We start from the raw sequence: 16,377 nt of genomic DNA, 5'->3' as shown, positions 1-16,377 counted from the left end.
CTTAACCAACCTATACACATGTAAGAAATCTATTACAACTGCCATCTTTATTACAAAGATGAAATATACATATAGATAATATGTTTAAATTTTACTATGCACCATTAAATTCCTTTGCATTCCTTAAGCAGAAAAATGAAGATCATATGGTAAATTAAGTACAACATGGAATCTCCATCCATGCAGAATCTGAACACCTGATGGGAAGTCGTATTAAAATCTGGCCTTCTATGGAGTAAACACTTTGTTTCATGACTGAAGAATTTCCTGACTTTGGGTTTAAACTCACACTCAGTTTTCATTTGCCGATTCTGCTTTCACTTGTCCAAGAGTTTTCAAAGGAATATCCTTGTGTACTTTCATAGTTCTGAATGTCAATTATCTGGTGAAATTCGAAATAAATCTCTTCAGCCAAGTTTGAATCATGCAGGAGGTTAAAATACATCGTTTGACCCTCAAAGCAATAATGTAAGATTTCAGTAGGGAAATCCAATTATTCTATGCAAGGAAGAAATAGTACCTCTTTGGAAAAAATAATTCAAAAATTTGAGGATGTGATTGAAAAATAAGAAAAGCAAAAGGTTTTTCAAAGTTTTAAATTACCAAGCTCCCAGCTGGGGTATTGGTTTTCTGCAAGCCTACGATTTTGCTGATGGGAGATTTATACCGTGCATGTGGTAGAAGAGAGGACTTACAAATTCTCATCTGTATAATGTCAGAAGGATACAAATAAAAGGTTTTCTGGTACTTCTCATTGGTTACTTATATTTTTTTGTTCAAAACAAAACACAGTCAATGAAAAATATAGAAACAAACATTAGTCTCTGCATTAGGGCAGTGTGAATGAGAAAAGCACAAATAAAAAATAAGAGACATGTAAACTTTAAAGTTCCCAAAGAACCATTCATTCCCTATGCACATACTGGGAATATTTAGGCTTACCAGTTAAGCTTTTAAACGTACCATTAAAGGTTGGACATGTTCATGTTTTGATAATAACTTTAGCTTTTCTCTTTTTCAGATGATACTATTTTGATCCAGTCTGAAAACTGCATAAATATTGATCATTACAGTTAATGAAAAATAGCCTTGCTCATAACTAAGAGAATGTAGGTAATAGGATTTCATTTAAGTGCATTTCACTGCCCAATACTGTTACAAGTCAAAGAATTTTGCTGTCTTCTGACATTTATAATGCTGTCATCCAGAGGCCTCAAATAGCTGCCTACTTTGCCTCCGAAGTTTATGGCATAACATGTATCAAATGAAGCCTACCAGTCCTTGAGTATCTTAAGAAGAAGCCATCAGAGACTCTAGGAACGACATCTTCAAACAGGATACCCTTAGGCTTGATTCCTAAGCTGAGGGAAGATACACAACTTCAGACTTTGAAACTGTTTCTAGAATAAAATTCTAAGGATAAGAAGGCAGTGTGGGGGGTATGTGTTTGGAATAGGAATGGAGGGCAGCGAGAAGGCAAGGTGGGCTGCATTAAGCTCCACTGACCAAATCGTCTTTGGCCACAGTTGGAGGGAAAAGTTACGTCTTCATTTTGCCCCGAGATTCCCGTCCTGCAGAAGTCAAAGGCCTTCCAGATTTTTTCAGGACATGTGGGTCTGCCCACTTCCAAGAGACAACACAAGACTTTCCTGTCCTTACTCTTTGCCTGTACCCTTTATCCTCTATCTCCTCCAGCATGGTTGGAAATAAGATAGACTAATCTAAAATAAAGAGAAAGAAATAACATCTTCCATTTTATTTGGGAAATAGGAAATCATGGGTGGTCTGCCAGGGGTGGCCAGTAGCATATGAAGGGAGATCTCAGAGCTAGGCTTAATGCTAATTCTTATGCTCTCTCCATTTCAGTGTCCACTGTCCATCAATTCCTTCCCCGGGAATCTCATAAGAAAGAACAGTAATGTAGGACATTTCACAGAGGTTGTTTTATTTTAAAGAAACCCACCTATTTCCTAAAAATCCTTTGGCATTTTTTATTAGCATATTTCTATCTTCAAATCCACTCACTTCCACCTCTACACACACACACCCATACACACACACACACACTTCTCTAGAGAACTTGTTGGAGCACCTCATTCTGGGAATAGATTGTAGAGTCATTGCTACACTGAAGATATGATGCAGTAACTATGACAAGCTTCAAACTATTTGTCATTCCACAGAGCCTTACGATAAGCCTCCAGCACCACCCCCATACTAAACTCCTCTACTGACATATCACCTATCTTAACTTCTTGTATTTGGGCACTTTCAGACACAATCATACCCAATATTCATCTTTAGCTTACTTTGTCACCTTAAACATTTAAACATTCCTTTGGCATGACAAAGAACAGTTCTTTGAAATGGTCTTGGACAAAAAAGAAAGAAATCCAAATCAAACAAAAACCACCCATGATCATAATTACTTCCCACATTGAGGGCAGGATGTGGATGGCTGGTAGGAAATCATCCCTTCTTTTTAATCAGACCATATTATAACTATGAAGACAATCTGGCCTCCACATTTGTCACCTACTCACCCTAGTCAATGCCAGGGCTGATTTGGCTGACCTTTCCACTTTCTGGAAACTGTAAGCTACGTTAAAGACAATCTTCCATGAGAGAGGAAACAGTGGTCTTTGATTAAGGTTATATGAGTCCTATAATTCTCATGCTATAAACATCAATTAATTTGTCAATGTGAGGCAGAGCAATTCTTCCATTTACTCTCTGCCTCTGGTCTTATCTAGATAGATACTGAGGTTTACATTTGCTATTCAAAGACTGTTTCCTCCACCATATAGTCTGAACAAAGAACCTCGTGTACATGGAAGTAATCTATCAAGCCAGTTATTATAGAGACAATGGCTGAGGAAGAAATGAAAGAATCACATTCTGAAATTTTATCAGAGACTTTATCTCTCAAAATTTTGGCTATTGCACATTTTTGTGTCTCTAAAAATGTGCTCAGTTTCCCTCAGTCTTATATACAAAACTAAAGAGCATGAAGTGATATGATAGTACCAGAGAAATGGATCAATTAAGATTTAGACTAAAACCTGAGCTGGTTCTGTGCTCTGGGCTGAGTCTACATATGGCCCATGAATGATCAACCTGTTGTCAGGCTACTCTATGAGCAGATAATGTGCTGATTTATCAATACGATATTGATACATAAAATAGTAAATGAAACAAGTATTTTCTCTACCCACTGATAAACTCACATACTTATTTCCCAAATATTGGTAAAGTGTTAACTGGTGTTACATATATAAACAAAGCAGCAGCAAATAAAAACCTCCGTCTGCCGTGGCCGCACTTAGTGACTGGTGAGATTCTAGAACAAAAATTCTTAGAATTTTACAGAGAATCTTTTCATTTTCTTATTGAAAAGAATTCCTAGAATTTTACAGTGAATCCTTTCATTTTCTTTCTTCAAATTTTTAAACAGAAGAGAGGCTAATGGTGAAGTTTCTCAGCTCAGCTAGAGAGAGGGAGTCAAGTCTCTATGGACATGCCCTTTATTGAAAGGGGAGAGAAAATTCAGGCTGCTGGCCTCCAGTCCTGGCTGGGAGAAGAGGAAAGAGGGATTGGTAGAGGCAAGCAGCTTACAGTTTCAGTTATTCAACAAATACTTATGAAGCAACTAAGAAAATCCATTGCCCCTCTGGTTTATAAAAGTGACTTCGCATCCTCACATCTTCCTAGAGAGCACAGCTGGGGCATGGTACTGCATAAGCAACTGCAACTTTTACTTACACCACAAGTGGATGCATGTCCCACACATGGGAAATGTGCTTATTAACATGCTCAATGATCATGATGGTCTTAGGTATTATAAAGCTATGTCTATGGCACCAAGACTCAATGCCAAGGCAACATCAGCTGTGGCCTGACAGGCTCAGGCTGTGCTGCTGCTCTTACCATGACTGAGATGTGGAGGATCCGCAGCTCCTCTTCCGCAGACTCATGCTGGGGTTCTTCAGTTGGGTCTTGCCCAGGGAGGCTTGGGGCACCATCTTGGTGATGGATGTGAAAAAGCAAAGTGCCATTCTCCAGCCACTGCTGCCTCCAGCGCACCAGAGGGATGTCCTCTGTGTTCCCTGAGATCTCTAGAGGGTAAACACCAAAGACATAGGTAAGAATTTGGACCAGACCAAGTTTTACAACTTCCTGGCCACTGGTACCAATTAGCCAGTTTTGTCTGAAGGCAACAAAAAATTCCAACTAAGTATCGTTAAGTCAAATTTACTGCTGCCACAAACCTCAAGAAAGGGAAGAGACCCTGAGAAGAAGAGAATTATATCCTATAGTCTTTCCACCAGAAATCTAGTGAGCCAGGCTCTCACCTATTGAGAAAAACTCTAAGGGGAAAATTCAAGTTCTTCCCCTTGCTTCTATGATCAATAGCATCCTTTACACATCTCAGTTTGAATTCCTGATAAAACCCCCCCCCCCAAGGTAAATACAAGGTTGTTTGCCTCTTATAAATTTGAAAGTGTGAGTTCTCCAGCAACTACTCCCAGACATGTGGGTAAATTTACCAAGGAGAGAGTTGGAAATGACTATGCAGAGAACTGGCATTTATGGAATGGTCCTGGAAGGTTACTGCAGAGCCACTGCGGCTGACAGGTTATTTCTAAACCCACAATCACTTGCTGCGTAGTCCACTGGAGATGCTGGATAACTTCCTGTGACAGGGAAAGCAATGTTTTAATTCCCTTTCATTTTCCTCTTCAGTTTTGCAGAGCAGAGGTGCTGTAAGTGAGGAGAGCAGGGAAGAAGTGGGCCCTTATTACAGACACACTCATCTGCTTCTCAGGGACCTAATTCAAGGCACTGGATTATCATCAATGAATTAATACCAAAATGCCAAAACCCTCTTTGTCCTTTGCACGGTCACAGTAGCAGGTGCTAAGCAGATGTACAGCGTGTGTATGCCTCCTCTCATTCTCTTATGCAACATTGAATCAAAGCTTTCAGACATCCCACAGTAGAAAAACCTGATTAACCCAGCCTCTCCCCAACTTGATTTGGCCCCAGGCCATTTTTCCTGGAACAACTAGCCCCACACTAGGGAACTAATGTTCTGCTGAACACACCGTTAGTAAACCATTGCTTTTTACAATTTCATTTTATTTTAATAGCATGGCTTCTTCTCCCCAAATGTGTCACCTTTGACCAAAAAGAAAATCCCACAGACATAAAGAAGACTTAATAAGATGCATTTAGATATTCTCCTTAACTACTACAATCATACAAAGGGAAGAATTTTTAAGTATTTATAAATATTGTTCAGTATTTGTTGATGTTATTGATTGATCCAATCATTCATTTGTTCAACAGGCTTACCCTGGGTGTGTACGGGAGATACTAACCTAAGTGAGGCCCTCAACAAGTCCTCCAAAGTAGTCTGCTGTGAGTGAACTTGGTAAGCACTGCACAAATAACAAGGTTTTATGGGAGCATAGAAGAAGGAATGAGTGGTCTCGGCTGGGTAGAGGGTGGAAGAGAGGAGGAAAGTAGCCTTTTCAGAGGAAGGTGGTACTGGTATTGAGCCTGAAGGGTAAGTGGACTTCCTTGCAGTGGGAATAGAAGCAGGGTAGTATGCCGAGGTCCTGACAGGAGAGTAAGGAGGAGCAAGGGGAGACTGTGGCTGGTCCTTGCAGGAGGGTAGGCAGGTGAGAAGGCTTTGTATGAGCCACAGGTCATCAGTCCGTCCCAAAAGACACTGATATGAGTCCCTCCCTTGTCCCACCATCCCACAGATTGGGGAGGAGTACAAGAGAGCTGCAAATTCATAATGATCATAGCTGTCCTTCGTCCTTGGGGCCTCTCCCTCACCACCTAGGGCACTCAATGAGGTGCTGGATAGCTAAGCTGTCTCTGATCTGGGGTGCGGGCAGCACAAGCATCTAGGAAGCTATGGTGTGAGGATGAAGACCCCTTGTTTTCCATAGGCCTGGCCCCAGTGGTTAAGTGAGGCAGTGACCTAGCCTCCTTCACGAGAAGCAGCTGCCTTTCCACTAAGGAGGCTTCCAGATTTCCAGGTGAGGAGAAATCTGTGGGCATTTTTCTGGGCGCCGGGGGTGTGGAGTCACAGAGGCTGAAAGCTCTTCAGAGGAGGCCCCACGAACACAAGCCCCACTCCCTACTTGGCTGATGACTCAGCCACGCCTCATGCCTTCACATCAATGCCCAGGAATATCGCCTTGCTCCCCAGGCCATTGCAGTAGAAACCAGGTGTCTCCTTCTCACCACAGACACAAAAATCATTAGGAGTCATGGCTCCAAATAGAACACCTAATGGCATAATCAAATCACCCAGAGAGGCACAGGTCCAGCCTCCCGGCTCCACCCAGCCTGGGATTTACTCTGTATACATCTGGGTGTCCCGCAGCCCTTCCTGTAACTGTTCAGAAGGGTGTTGTACCTCACACCTCTAAAGCACTTATCAGAGCAGATTTCTATTTCCCAGGAGATCCTTATCAAGTAGGTGGGGTCATTGCCTCTGTTTTAACCAAGGAAGTAAAGGTAAGGTAATACTTAGACCAAGGTCATTCCAGCCTGACAGAGAACAGAGACAGATGCAATAAACTACTAGATCCCCTCAACCCCAATACAAGCCCCAGACAACATGCTCTCCAGACTTGCACAGAGTACACAGAGGAAGCACTCATGGGTGGTGCCCATGTGGTCTTTTAGGACCTTTTGTGCTGCAGCATTTTGACTTTTTGTGCAAGATCTTAGTATCCCATGATTTTTAAAAAAACTGGGATAGAATTCACATACCATAAAATTCACCCTTTCAAAGCATTTGATTCACTAAAGTTTGTGTGACCACCACCACTGCCTAATTCCAGAACATTTCATTGGTGTAAAAAGAAGCAACATATCCTTTAGCAGTCCAAGAATTTTTCCTGTTGTTGTTTGTTTTGTTTTGTTTGTTTTTTATGAAGGGGAAGGTGTTCTGCTTCAGGGTCCTAAGCATGGGGACACCAAGGAAGGAATAGGTACAGCAGGGGCTCGACAAGGCACTCCTGTGGGATGGGGGTTGAGAGCACAAAGTCTCTGGCCTTGACTTCCAGGCCGGCCCTCTGAACCTCCCTGTGGGCCACTCCTGCCCATCCCTGTAGATGGTGATGTCAGGATTCCACCCTGCCTAGACTCACCATGGATGGTAAGAGGTGAAGAAAAGGGGCACCATGCCTGCCAAGGGGCCATGCCATTTTTTAGTTTTGAGATAATTACCAACTGATAGCTCTTCCCTTGGCTCTTTTCCCCTCTTCTGGCAGCATCTGAAGTGCTAAAATGCTAAACCAGAAACTTATTTCCGTATGCTGTATCTGGCCAGGGTCAGGAATGAAAAAACCACACAGGGCACAGTTAATGTCTTGTGAATTTCTCCACCAACAGGACAGAGATCACAGCTTGGAACTCAATGTAATCATGTTGGCCTGGATGTCAGCTGAATAGCTCAAGATGAGGAAATGCACAGAAATTGCTTTACCAATGCAAGACTCCAAGAAGCCAATTTGGAAGGTGATGAAATAGTTACTCTAGCCCAAGGCCAGCTGTCAATGAGGCCAGAAGAACCTTTGCAACAATGTACTGAATAAAACAAATGTCCACAGGATACTATACAGTCATCTCAAGATACCACAGGAGGCAGGAGCACTAATGCCATCATCGTACCATGGGGCTGAGACATGGGAAGGGTAAGGCTGTCCTGACTTTTAGCACGTCCGTTCATCCCCTCCACGTACCTCATATCCCTTTGCACCTCCCCAAATCCTGGAACTGCCCAGAGTCCAAGGAAATCAGGGTATTATGTATTCTCACATACAACAGATATTTTCAGAGCACATTGTATTTGCCACATTCAGCAAATTGTGCTACCCAGTCCTTACTCTCATGGAGTTTTCAGTCTAATAGGAAACCTAAGACCTGGCCATGAACAAGTACTCCAAAGGAGTCTGATGGCCGTGCTGAGTGAGTGTGTGGAATTTGGCTGGGCATAAGCGGATGGGAAGGAATAAAATGGGGGAAAATGTTGGAGAGGCAATTCCAGATGAAGAGAACAGAAGGGTAATGCATGTTTGCAAAACTACAGGAGGTCTTGTTAAGCAGCAGGAGAGAGAATATGGAAAAAAATAGCTGAGGACAGGAGCTGATTGGTGTCAAATGAAGAATAGTTGTTAATACCAGTGTAAGGAGTGCAGAGCTAAAGGAAAGTCATCCCAGTTTTGTTAAGCATAGGAGTGAACTAAGCCACAACTTGGAATGGTCATGAAGACCCTGAAAGGGAATGGCAGGTAAACCAGATTCCGTCAGGATCTCACTCTGATCCTATATTCCACAGTGAGTAAGATAGAGAACTAGGGCTGGGGAGCCCTGGGCATGGTCTAAGAAACCATGAATGAGTTGCCTTGCTTTGAGTTTTCTCATTCTTTAGTAGGAGGATCTGTGTAAAAGAACTTCAAGACTCTGTTACAACTCTGACATTCTATGATTCTAAGTCCAAAAGGGTGTGCCTCACAAGACCACTTAGACAGGTAAGTTTAAGGTCTCAAATAATATCCAGCCTTCTCCCAAGTCTGACCTGTAATCTACCTTTCTCTCCCTTTGCACATAGGGTATATAGACTCAGGAGGATTGAACAGAGCTCTGGAAAGAACAAGGCCCATCTTCACTGCGAACTCCAGGGTGATACACATATGTGGCTTCTGAGAAAGAAGCCTTAGCGTCTCTGTATGCAATAGAGAACTGGAATGATGGAATCTTGGTCCAGGGAAAGTCACAGTAGAGAATAATCTGGAGTAAGGAAAGGCAGAGGGAAGGAGAATTGAGATAAAATCATTTTTAAATTAGCCTTAGTCATTGTTCTAATGTTAGCTTGTGGGCTGTGAGTTTTTAGCATGTTTCTTTGTGGGGTTAGCTTAGGACACCTGGAGCTCTGCTGCAAAAATTCCTTTTCCAGGCATTACAACTTCCCCATAACCATCCAAGTGCCCTATTCCTTCTCAGCCTATGCCCTTGTGCTGAGTCCCTGAACAAACTGATCTGATAATAAAACATACAATGAGGATCAGAATTTCACCAAAATACAACCTCATACAACCTCACTGAGGACTGGATCATGATGCCCTCTTTCAAAGAATTTGGCATGTTAAATCCAAATATGGGGCTGGGCATCTATAGTTAAGTGGTTAGGGCACTGGCCACATGATCCCAGGGTGGTGGATTCGAACCTGGCCCAGGCCTGCTAAAAAAAGAAAAATAGGCAGGCATTGTGGCAAGTGCCTATAGTACCAGCTACTCTGGAGGCTGAGGCAAGAGAATCACTGGAGCCCAAGAGATGGAGGTTCCTGTGAGGTATGACACCGCAGCACTGTACCAAGGGAGACAAAGTGAGACTCTGTCTCAATAACAAATTAAAACAAAATAAAAGGCTTAAAAAATAAAATAAATTCAAATATGGATTTGAACTGGGGAAATTCCCAAGGTCCTTTAATTCACTCAATTGCTTAGAGTGGCTTAAAGCAGTCCTGGCATCCTGGGACCCTTTTTCACTCCTGGCAAGGCTGAGTTTCAAGCTGAATTCAGCTGAGTAGTAATAAGGTTGCTGTGGTTACCAAGGTCAAGGGAGGAGGAAGCATTAAAACCAGTCCATTTTTAGCTTCATGTTGAGGGCACCTGATGAATTGACCCTGCCCTGCAGTCTTCCAAGGTTGAGGCTGACATCTTCTACCTTCTCATGGCCGTTACGGACTACTAAAAGACCTTGTTTGGATCAGAATTTTCAAACTTGCTGTTAGTCTTAGAACCTTTCATCCAAAACAGATCTCAAATGGTTTCTGAGGGGATTCCCAGAGCAGAGTTAGGAAAGAATTGGATCAGGTGGAGAACAAACGAAATCTACTACTATGGAGGACCCCTGACATTAGGGGGTTTGAGCGTGTCTATGGGTTTTTACCTTTTCTTGATTGTTTTTCAGTTTTACTAAGTGTGGTATTATGAATGGCCCTTTCTTCTTTATGAAAGAATTACAAGGGAAAAACACATCTCTAAAACACATCTCTAAATGTGTTCTTTATGAAACACATCTCTAAATTCTTCTTTATGAAAGAATTACAAGGGAAAACACATCTCTAAAAATGGAATCTAGCTACACCTTCACCCCATGCTAACTCAGTGGCCATTATGGGTTTCTTTATGTTATAAAAAGATTAAGCTCAGAACTTTGGTCACGATAAGCCGGCAATCTGAAACTAAGAATAACAAAGGGGTCTTGTCTATAAGATAGCGACTATCATTAAGGTTACCAAGGATAGTCCTGTGATAGATATGCCCCCTTTTCTTCTGTTCTTTTTTATTTTTTTGCTTTTTTCCCCCTTCCTACCCCCATCTAATTTTAGAGTTTGAAAGATATTGATGGTAGGTCTAGTTTCCCACATGGTTTCATAATGGCTTCTGGCTGAAACTATTAACAGTGGTATTAACTTTCAACACCTTCGTAAGAAAATAACCTGCTTAAGTCAGGGGTTAATAACAGTAGGGGATCCCTAATTATCCTGCAAATCTTCACCTTGGTATCAAAAGTGACCCAAGTCTTCAATGTCTCTGGAACAGCATCCTCTAAAGGCTCCAGCTTGTTTCATAAACATAATGACAGCAGCACATTAATGTCCCAGCCATCTGTGAAGGAAGATGAGGGACAGACGAAAAATAGACAAAGGAGAAGGATGCAGAGAAAAAGGACAAAGTCAAGAGAAGTGAGGAAATGAGACCAGCCACAAAAAACAATGGCTTTGGGCTGAGTTGGCTGGGTCTCCACACCTCTCACCGTAGGGACCATCTGTTATGGAGTTCTGAAGTGATACAATCCCATTTCCCAGAGTGAAAGCCACATAAAACAGGGCACCCTGCTGGGCCTGAAGTCAACCAGCACAGATGTTAGGAACACTGATCATGGCCATGACGTTTGTGCCTATCTAGGTCTGGCAAAGTGAACAACAAAATGGCAACTAGCACAGCCAGGAAATTCTTTTGTGAAGATGTTCAGAGCATGGAACTGTCATCGTGGTTCCTGTATTCAACCTGCTGCCTGCCATGAAACGGCTTCCTCTGATTTCATCCTCCCTCCTCTGCCTAAACAGGCTGGAGCAATGGCTACAGAAATATATGGAACAAAGGTTTAGAGCAAAATAGCTTAAAATTTCAAATTTTCTCACCCAACAGAAGTATAGGAGGGTCAATTTTAAGTACCTTGAACCTTCCTGACTTTCTGGGGTTTGGAAATTTCTACTTGTGAATAGATGGAGGATAACTGGACTTCTATTTTCCCTGCATGGTGACATTTGCCCTCAATGACAAAAACAAGAGAGACTCAAAGCATTAATGATGCGGTGATGAGAAATGGAATAATAGGTTAGAGAGAACATTGGACAGGAAGCTGGGAGAATGGGGCTGCTGTAATCCCTCGGGAGCTCACTTTTCTCATCTTCAAATCAGAGCACTAGGAAGTCTCTGGGAACTCTCCAGCTCGAACCAGATCATTCAATGACACAAAACCAGACCTGACACTTGGCTCCAGATAGACTCCAAATCAGGTGTGGGCCGAGTCTCTTTCTGCATGCCAACTGGATAAAAGTCTCTGAGGACAATTTTTAAATCAGACTTTTCTCTAGGAGTTTGGAGTGTTTCCAGCTCAGTCCGACCTATCACTTTATAGGGTAAGGATTGGCTGTAATGAAACTCAGGAGAATGACCTATTGAAATTCCCACTCGAGTATCCTCAATAAGAAAAAATCATCCACATAGAAATGATTTTTACATGGTTTCCAATATGTTAACCCTTGATCAATTATGCTTATGAGAATAAGGGTAGCCTGGGTCTCTCTCTCGGTAGCCCCACCCATACCCCTTTCGAGAGCTATACTCTAAAAATCTGAAATATTGTTAAGTTCTTTTGAAAATGCCTACCTACCCACTTCTGCTTTTCCAAAAAAGGCTAGGATGAACTAAAATGAACCAACACAGGAAGTTGGAGTGACGAGGGAAAGAAAAGAAGCACCCTGGATAGTCCATAATATGTTGTCTCCAGGGGCAGTTGGGGGCGGGAGCTGTGGGAAGCAGAGGGTGGCTTTTAAATCAGCCTTGATGGAAAGCAGTGAAGCTTTCTATGGATGCTGCCTGGAAGTAGGTCAGTCCCCGCTACTCTGTGCTGGCATGAATAGCAATCGAGCAACTACACGAACATTCTATTTACCTAGCCATGGAGATGAAAACATTCCTGTGGGGGAAAAATGCAGCCAAAAGGTTCTGACACAACCAGAGAGATGAGGAGGCATTCAAATGGCTTGTGATTTCATCCAAAATGATTTGCTTGTTTCTACCACCGTGTTTCTCTGGATCTTTTCAAACCTCTGCAAAGAGTTTATCCACATGATACTCATTAAAGTCTCATTTGAAAGGGGTAAAAAAAAAAAAAGCTCTAAGCTCTTTGAAAAAGGCAGGGTTATCTGAGCCACAGATGCACTGGTAAAAGAAATTTTTACATATATCTATTTCTATTCTCCACTGCCACTCAACTGACCTTTGTAAATTGAGATAACGGTATGCATTTAACAAAATCTGACATCCAGCGAGATGGGTAATAATATTTAAACTTCATAATGTTAAAATATGTATTTACAGATCATTTTGTACATTGTAATGAGAATAAGTCATTTTGAAGCCTGAGGTTATATGATCAGAATTCTGATTTGAGCTTTGCAGGTCTTTGGGGTCTACCTTTCTGTAAAGAAGCATTGGAAGCAACATGGACACTTGAGTTTTAGCTAGCCGGAACACAGGTTGCAGGGTGATGATGAGGAAAGTGCCTACTGGACCCAGGGAGACCTCTATTCATTCTAAATCCTCTCTTATGTTCGTGGTTTTCCATTATCACAGAGTTTTTAGTATTTGGTATAATTCTCTGATCCTGAACTATTTCAGTAAGTTACTCTCTATGGCTCTTGATTTATAAAATGAATAGAGAAAAGGAATTGAAAATGACAAAATATCACCTGTAAATGACTTACAGAAGGAGAATAAAAAGCCGGTTGTTTGTCCTAAACTGTCTGATTCATCTCCCTTTCTAATTAGTTTTCATCCCCTTGTATTTCTGTTCCAATCGTCTATGAATCAACAACTACTGATGTACCCTTTGTGTACTGGCCTGCTAATAAGCACTTCCAATACTCACGAACTAGCTTAATCCTCAATGATCCTTTAATGTTAGTATTTATATCCCTATTTTACAGATAAGGAACTTGAGTTCCAAAATAGTCAGCCTACTTGTCCAATTTCACCCGGTTAGTAAATACTAGAAAGGGAAGAAAGACCAAGGTCTCTTGGTTTTAAGGCCACCTGTTCCTTTTCACTGTCTCAACATCCATTCCCTTGCTTTGCAAATCTCAGTCTCAGGATAATGCTTGTAAAGTGCTTAGCGGTATCTGGCAATTAATGAATAAGAATAAACATCAGTATCATCATCATCATCATTAACTCTGTTTGTTGTTGTCATTGTTAATGTCACTCACATAAATCCTAAAATTGAGTAATCATCTTAGACTTAAGCAAATAAATGGTTCCAGCGGCTTAAAAGCCTTCATCAGTCCAGGAACTATAAGTCTGGGAATCAGATCAGTTCCAGTTGAGGAACCTGGGCCAAGTCAAATTTGTACATTTCTAGAAGTGTTAGTTAGCAAATTGAATATTCTTTAGATATCTGATAAAACTCCACTTATATTATCTTTGCTTTAAGACCCGGCCACAGAGGCATTCATAGAAGGATGCCATGCTATCTATGCCATGCCTGTCCATAGCTGGCATGCAAAGGAACTTGTTGATAGGAACATTCATAAACCTGAGAGTGGGAATTGTGATTAAGAAAGAAGGAGCAAATAGAGGCAATACTAAAATAGCAGCTGAGCTTCCCTCAGTGGTAAACTGAGTCCTTCTTAGCAGACTAATCTGTATAAGCACTTGCAATCATAATGCCAGAGGCACTGCACTAAAGTATGACATTCCATTCTCATCTGCACCCTGGGGAATAAGATTTTCCATCCAGTTCCCACAGACACATGAACTTGCACTGCTGACCATGAGCACTGGCTTTTTGCACGTACACACAGTAGGAAGCCCAAAGCTGGAGGGCCAGTCATTTCTCTGAGCTCTTCTGTCTAAACCATATTCTTCCAAAGAAAAGGGGGCTAAAGTGACCTCTAAAGTCTCTGATTTTATTCTTTTTATCTCCCTATGATCTGCAGCTCCCATCATGGGCCTCAAGTTCCTTCAAGGTTGAAGATGAGATGTGGCAATGATCTTAGGTATCTGTTGTTTGACAAATGTATTATCAGCCCTGTGTTGCAACTTTCCAGGGCCTTTCTTGTAAAGGCCTCCTTCTCATTCACCAGTCCTGTGTGGCAGATCTCATGGAAGTAGGCCAGAAGAACCAGAAGGCCAAAGAGGGTAGCTGAGAATTTTAAGGGTTGGAGCTAATGAGATGGAGATAGCCAGGCTCAATCCCAACCTTCTGACTGCCAGCACAGGGCTCTCTCTACCAGACTGTGCTATCTACCAAAGCGGAGTTTACTTACACTGGGAAATTATGAGCTGCTGTGCTTATATTTCAGCTTAATGAATTAGATACATAGAAGATATACATCAAGAGTGAATACTGTCAGGGTTTTGAAGAGTTTGGGCTTATAGACCTGGAAATGAAATTGAGTTATTAACCAATTCACACAAGTATGCAAATCATATTGCAATCTGATGAGCTTTCATTGTGACAGCTCCCCTGAAGGATCAGATGTACTTAGTGCTTGCTTCCAGATTCTGGTCTGAAGATTCTCCACACTGCTTTGGGCTTGTTTCTGTAGGCCAATTTGTGTAAGTGTTCCTTACAGAAGGGGTTAAGATGACCTCTAAATAACCTGACAGATCCCTGTGGAAATGTTGATCTGGTCTCTGCTGAGCGAATGATTTAAAAGAAATACAGGTCACTTGATTGCTAAGGTGTCCTGGTGCTCGGCTGGGGTAACAGACATTGACAAGACCTTTTCTTTGCTATCATCCTTTCTATGTTTTCTGTCTTAATTCTGAAACCATCCCACCTCTATAAGCCCTCCCTCCTCTGAAAGCCCTCCACACGGAACACACTTTAAGGTGCTGGCACCAGGAAATGGGACACATGTCTTCCACATGAAGGATATATTTTAGAAAACAGGTGAGGTCTGGGTGCCATTTTGCATTCATCGATGGGGCCACTCCTCGAACCTGCTTTAGGTCTTCTGCCCCTTAGTTGTGCAGGTCACCGCACTGCTCTGTGTGCCTGAATCCTTCTGTTTATATTCTCATACAATAGCCTGGCCCATGCATTCAAATACACACACACACACACACACACACACATATATATATACACACACATATATATTTGTGTTTGGTAAAATGAAAAAAAAAAAGCCCTGGGTTTTCTGCTTCTGACGTGTAAGAGCACACTCAGAAGAAATACAGCTGTAAGTTTCATGAATAAACTAGATTGTGAATAAAACTGATAGCAACTGAAATGAGTGGATCATTAGACTTAAGTCAGGATGCAAAGACAGGAACTTAGGGACAGCTACCCAGTATTGATAGCTCCTCCGTCTACTCATCCTGCAGCTAAAAAGGCACAGAACTGGAAGGCGATTCTGTGCCAGGGGACTTTATCCTCCCAGCCATCGACCTTAAGCTGAGGCTACTTAGCAACTAACTCTGTCTCTTTCACTCAACAACCCTTTGGTATCTTTTTTGTTTTGTATACCATGTCTGTGTTTTCTGATTGCACCACACCTTGGGAAATAAGTTTCATGTGAATGATATTTGCTGGGTGAAGCAATACCTCCCTCCATTCACCTGGAGTTTCTCAAGCTTTGGTTGCTAGCAGCTGAATATTTGTGAAGAAGGTCACATACGCTATAATGTGATATCCACGAATTGTATTCCTCTCTTAGTCTTTGTCTTCTATCAAGAGACTCATTCATATTTCTTTCCTCCTTATTTGGTTATTGCATCCAGTGTGTGTCAAACTTTTCATTCTACCTTCACACAACCACGCCTACTTCCTACTGATCATTACAGTCAGCTCTCTGTGTACTTTTCTCTGAGTTCATTAAATGCATCCCCTAGAGTCTGGTAATGTGGTATTGCAGAAATAGGAAGAATTCTAATATTAGGAAACTGAAGTCTGAGGTAAGCCTTCTGCAGGTATTGCCTCTGAAATCTATGCCTCAGTTTCTCTCTCTTTCACAAAGCAGGGAAAATTAAAACATCTACATCACAGAG

The 16,377-nt window shown here is 41.8% G+C and overlaps 1 protein-coding gene across 1 annotated transcript in view; it reads right to left on the bottom strand.

Moving 5' to 3' along the window:
- The window catches only part of ASTN1 (astrotactin 1), a 316,741-nt gene that overhangs the window by 196,011 nt on the left and 104,353 nt on the right, over positions 1-16,377 (bottom strand). The window contains 1 exon segment of the mRNA XM_012802586.2: positions 3,928-4,115. Within this exon segment, the coding sequence (XP_012658040.1) occupies positions 3,928-4,115 (188 nt within the window).

Source organism: Otolemur garnettii, unplaced genomic scaffold (assembly GCF_000181295.1).
Source record: "Otolemur garnettii isolate 467f Iridium unplaced genomic scaffold, OtoGar3 scaffold00016, whole genome shotgun sequence".
Taxonomy (NCBI): domain Eukaryota; kingdom Metazoa; phylum Chordata; class Mammalia; order Primates; family Galagidae; genus Otolemur; species Otolemur garnettii.
This window is presented reverse-complemented; position numbering and strand designations above follow the sequence as displayed.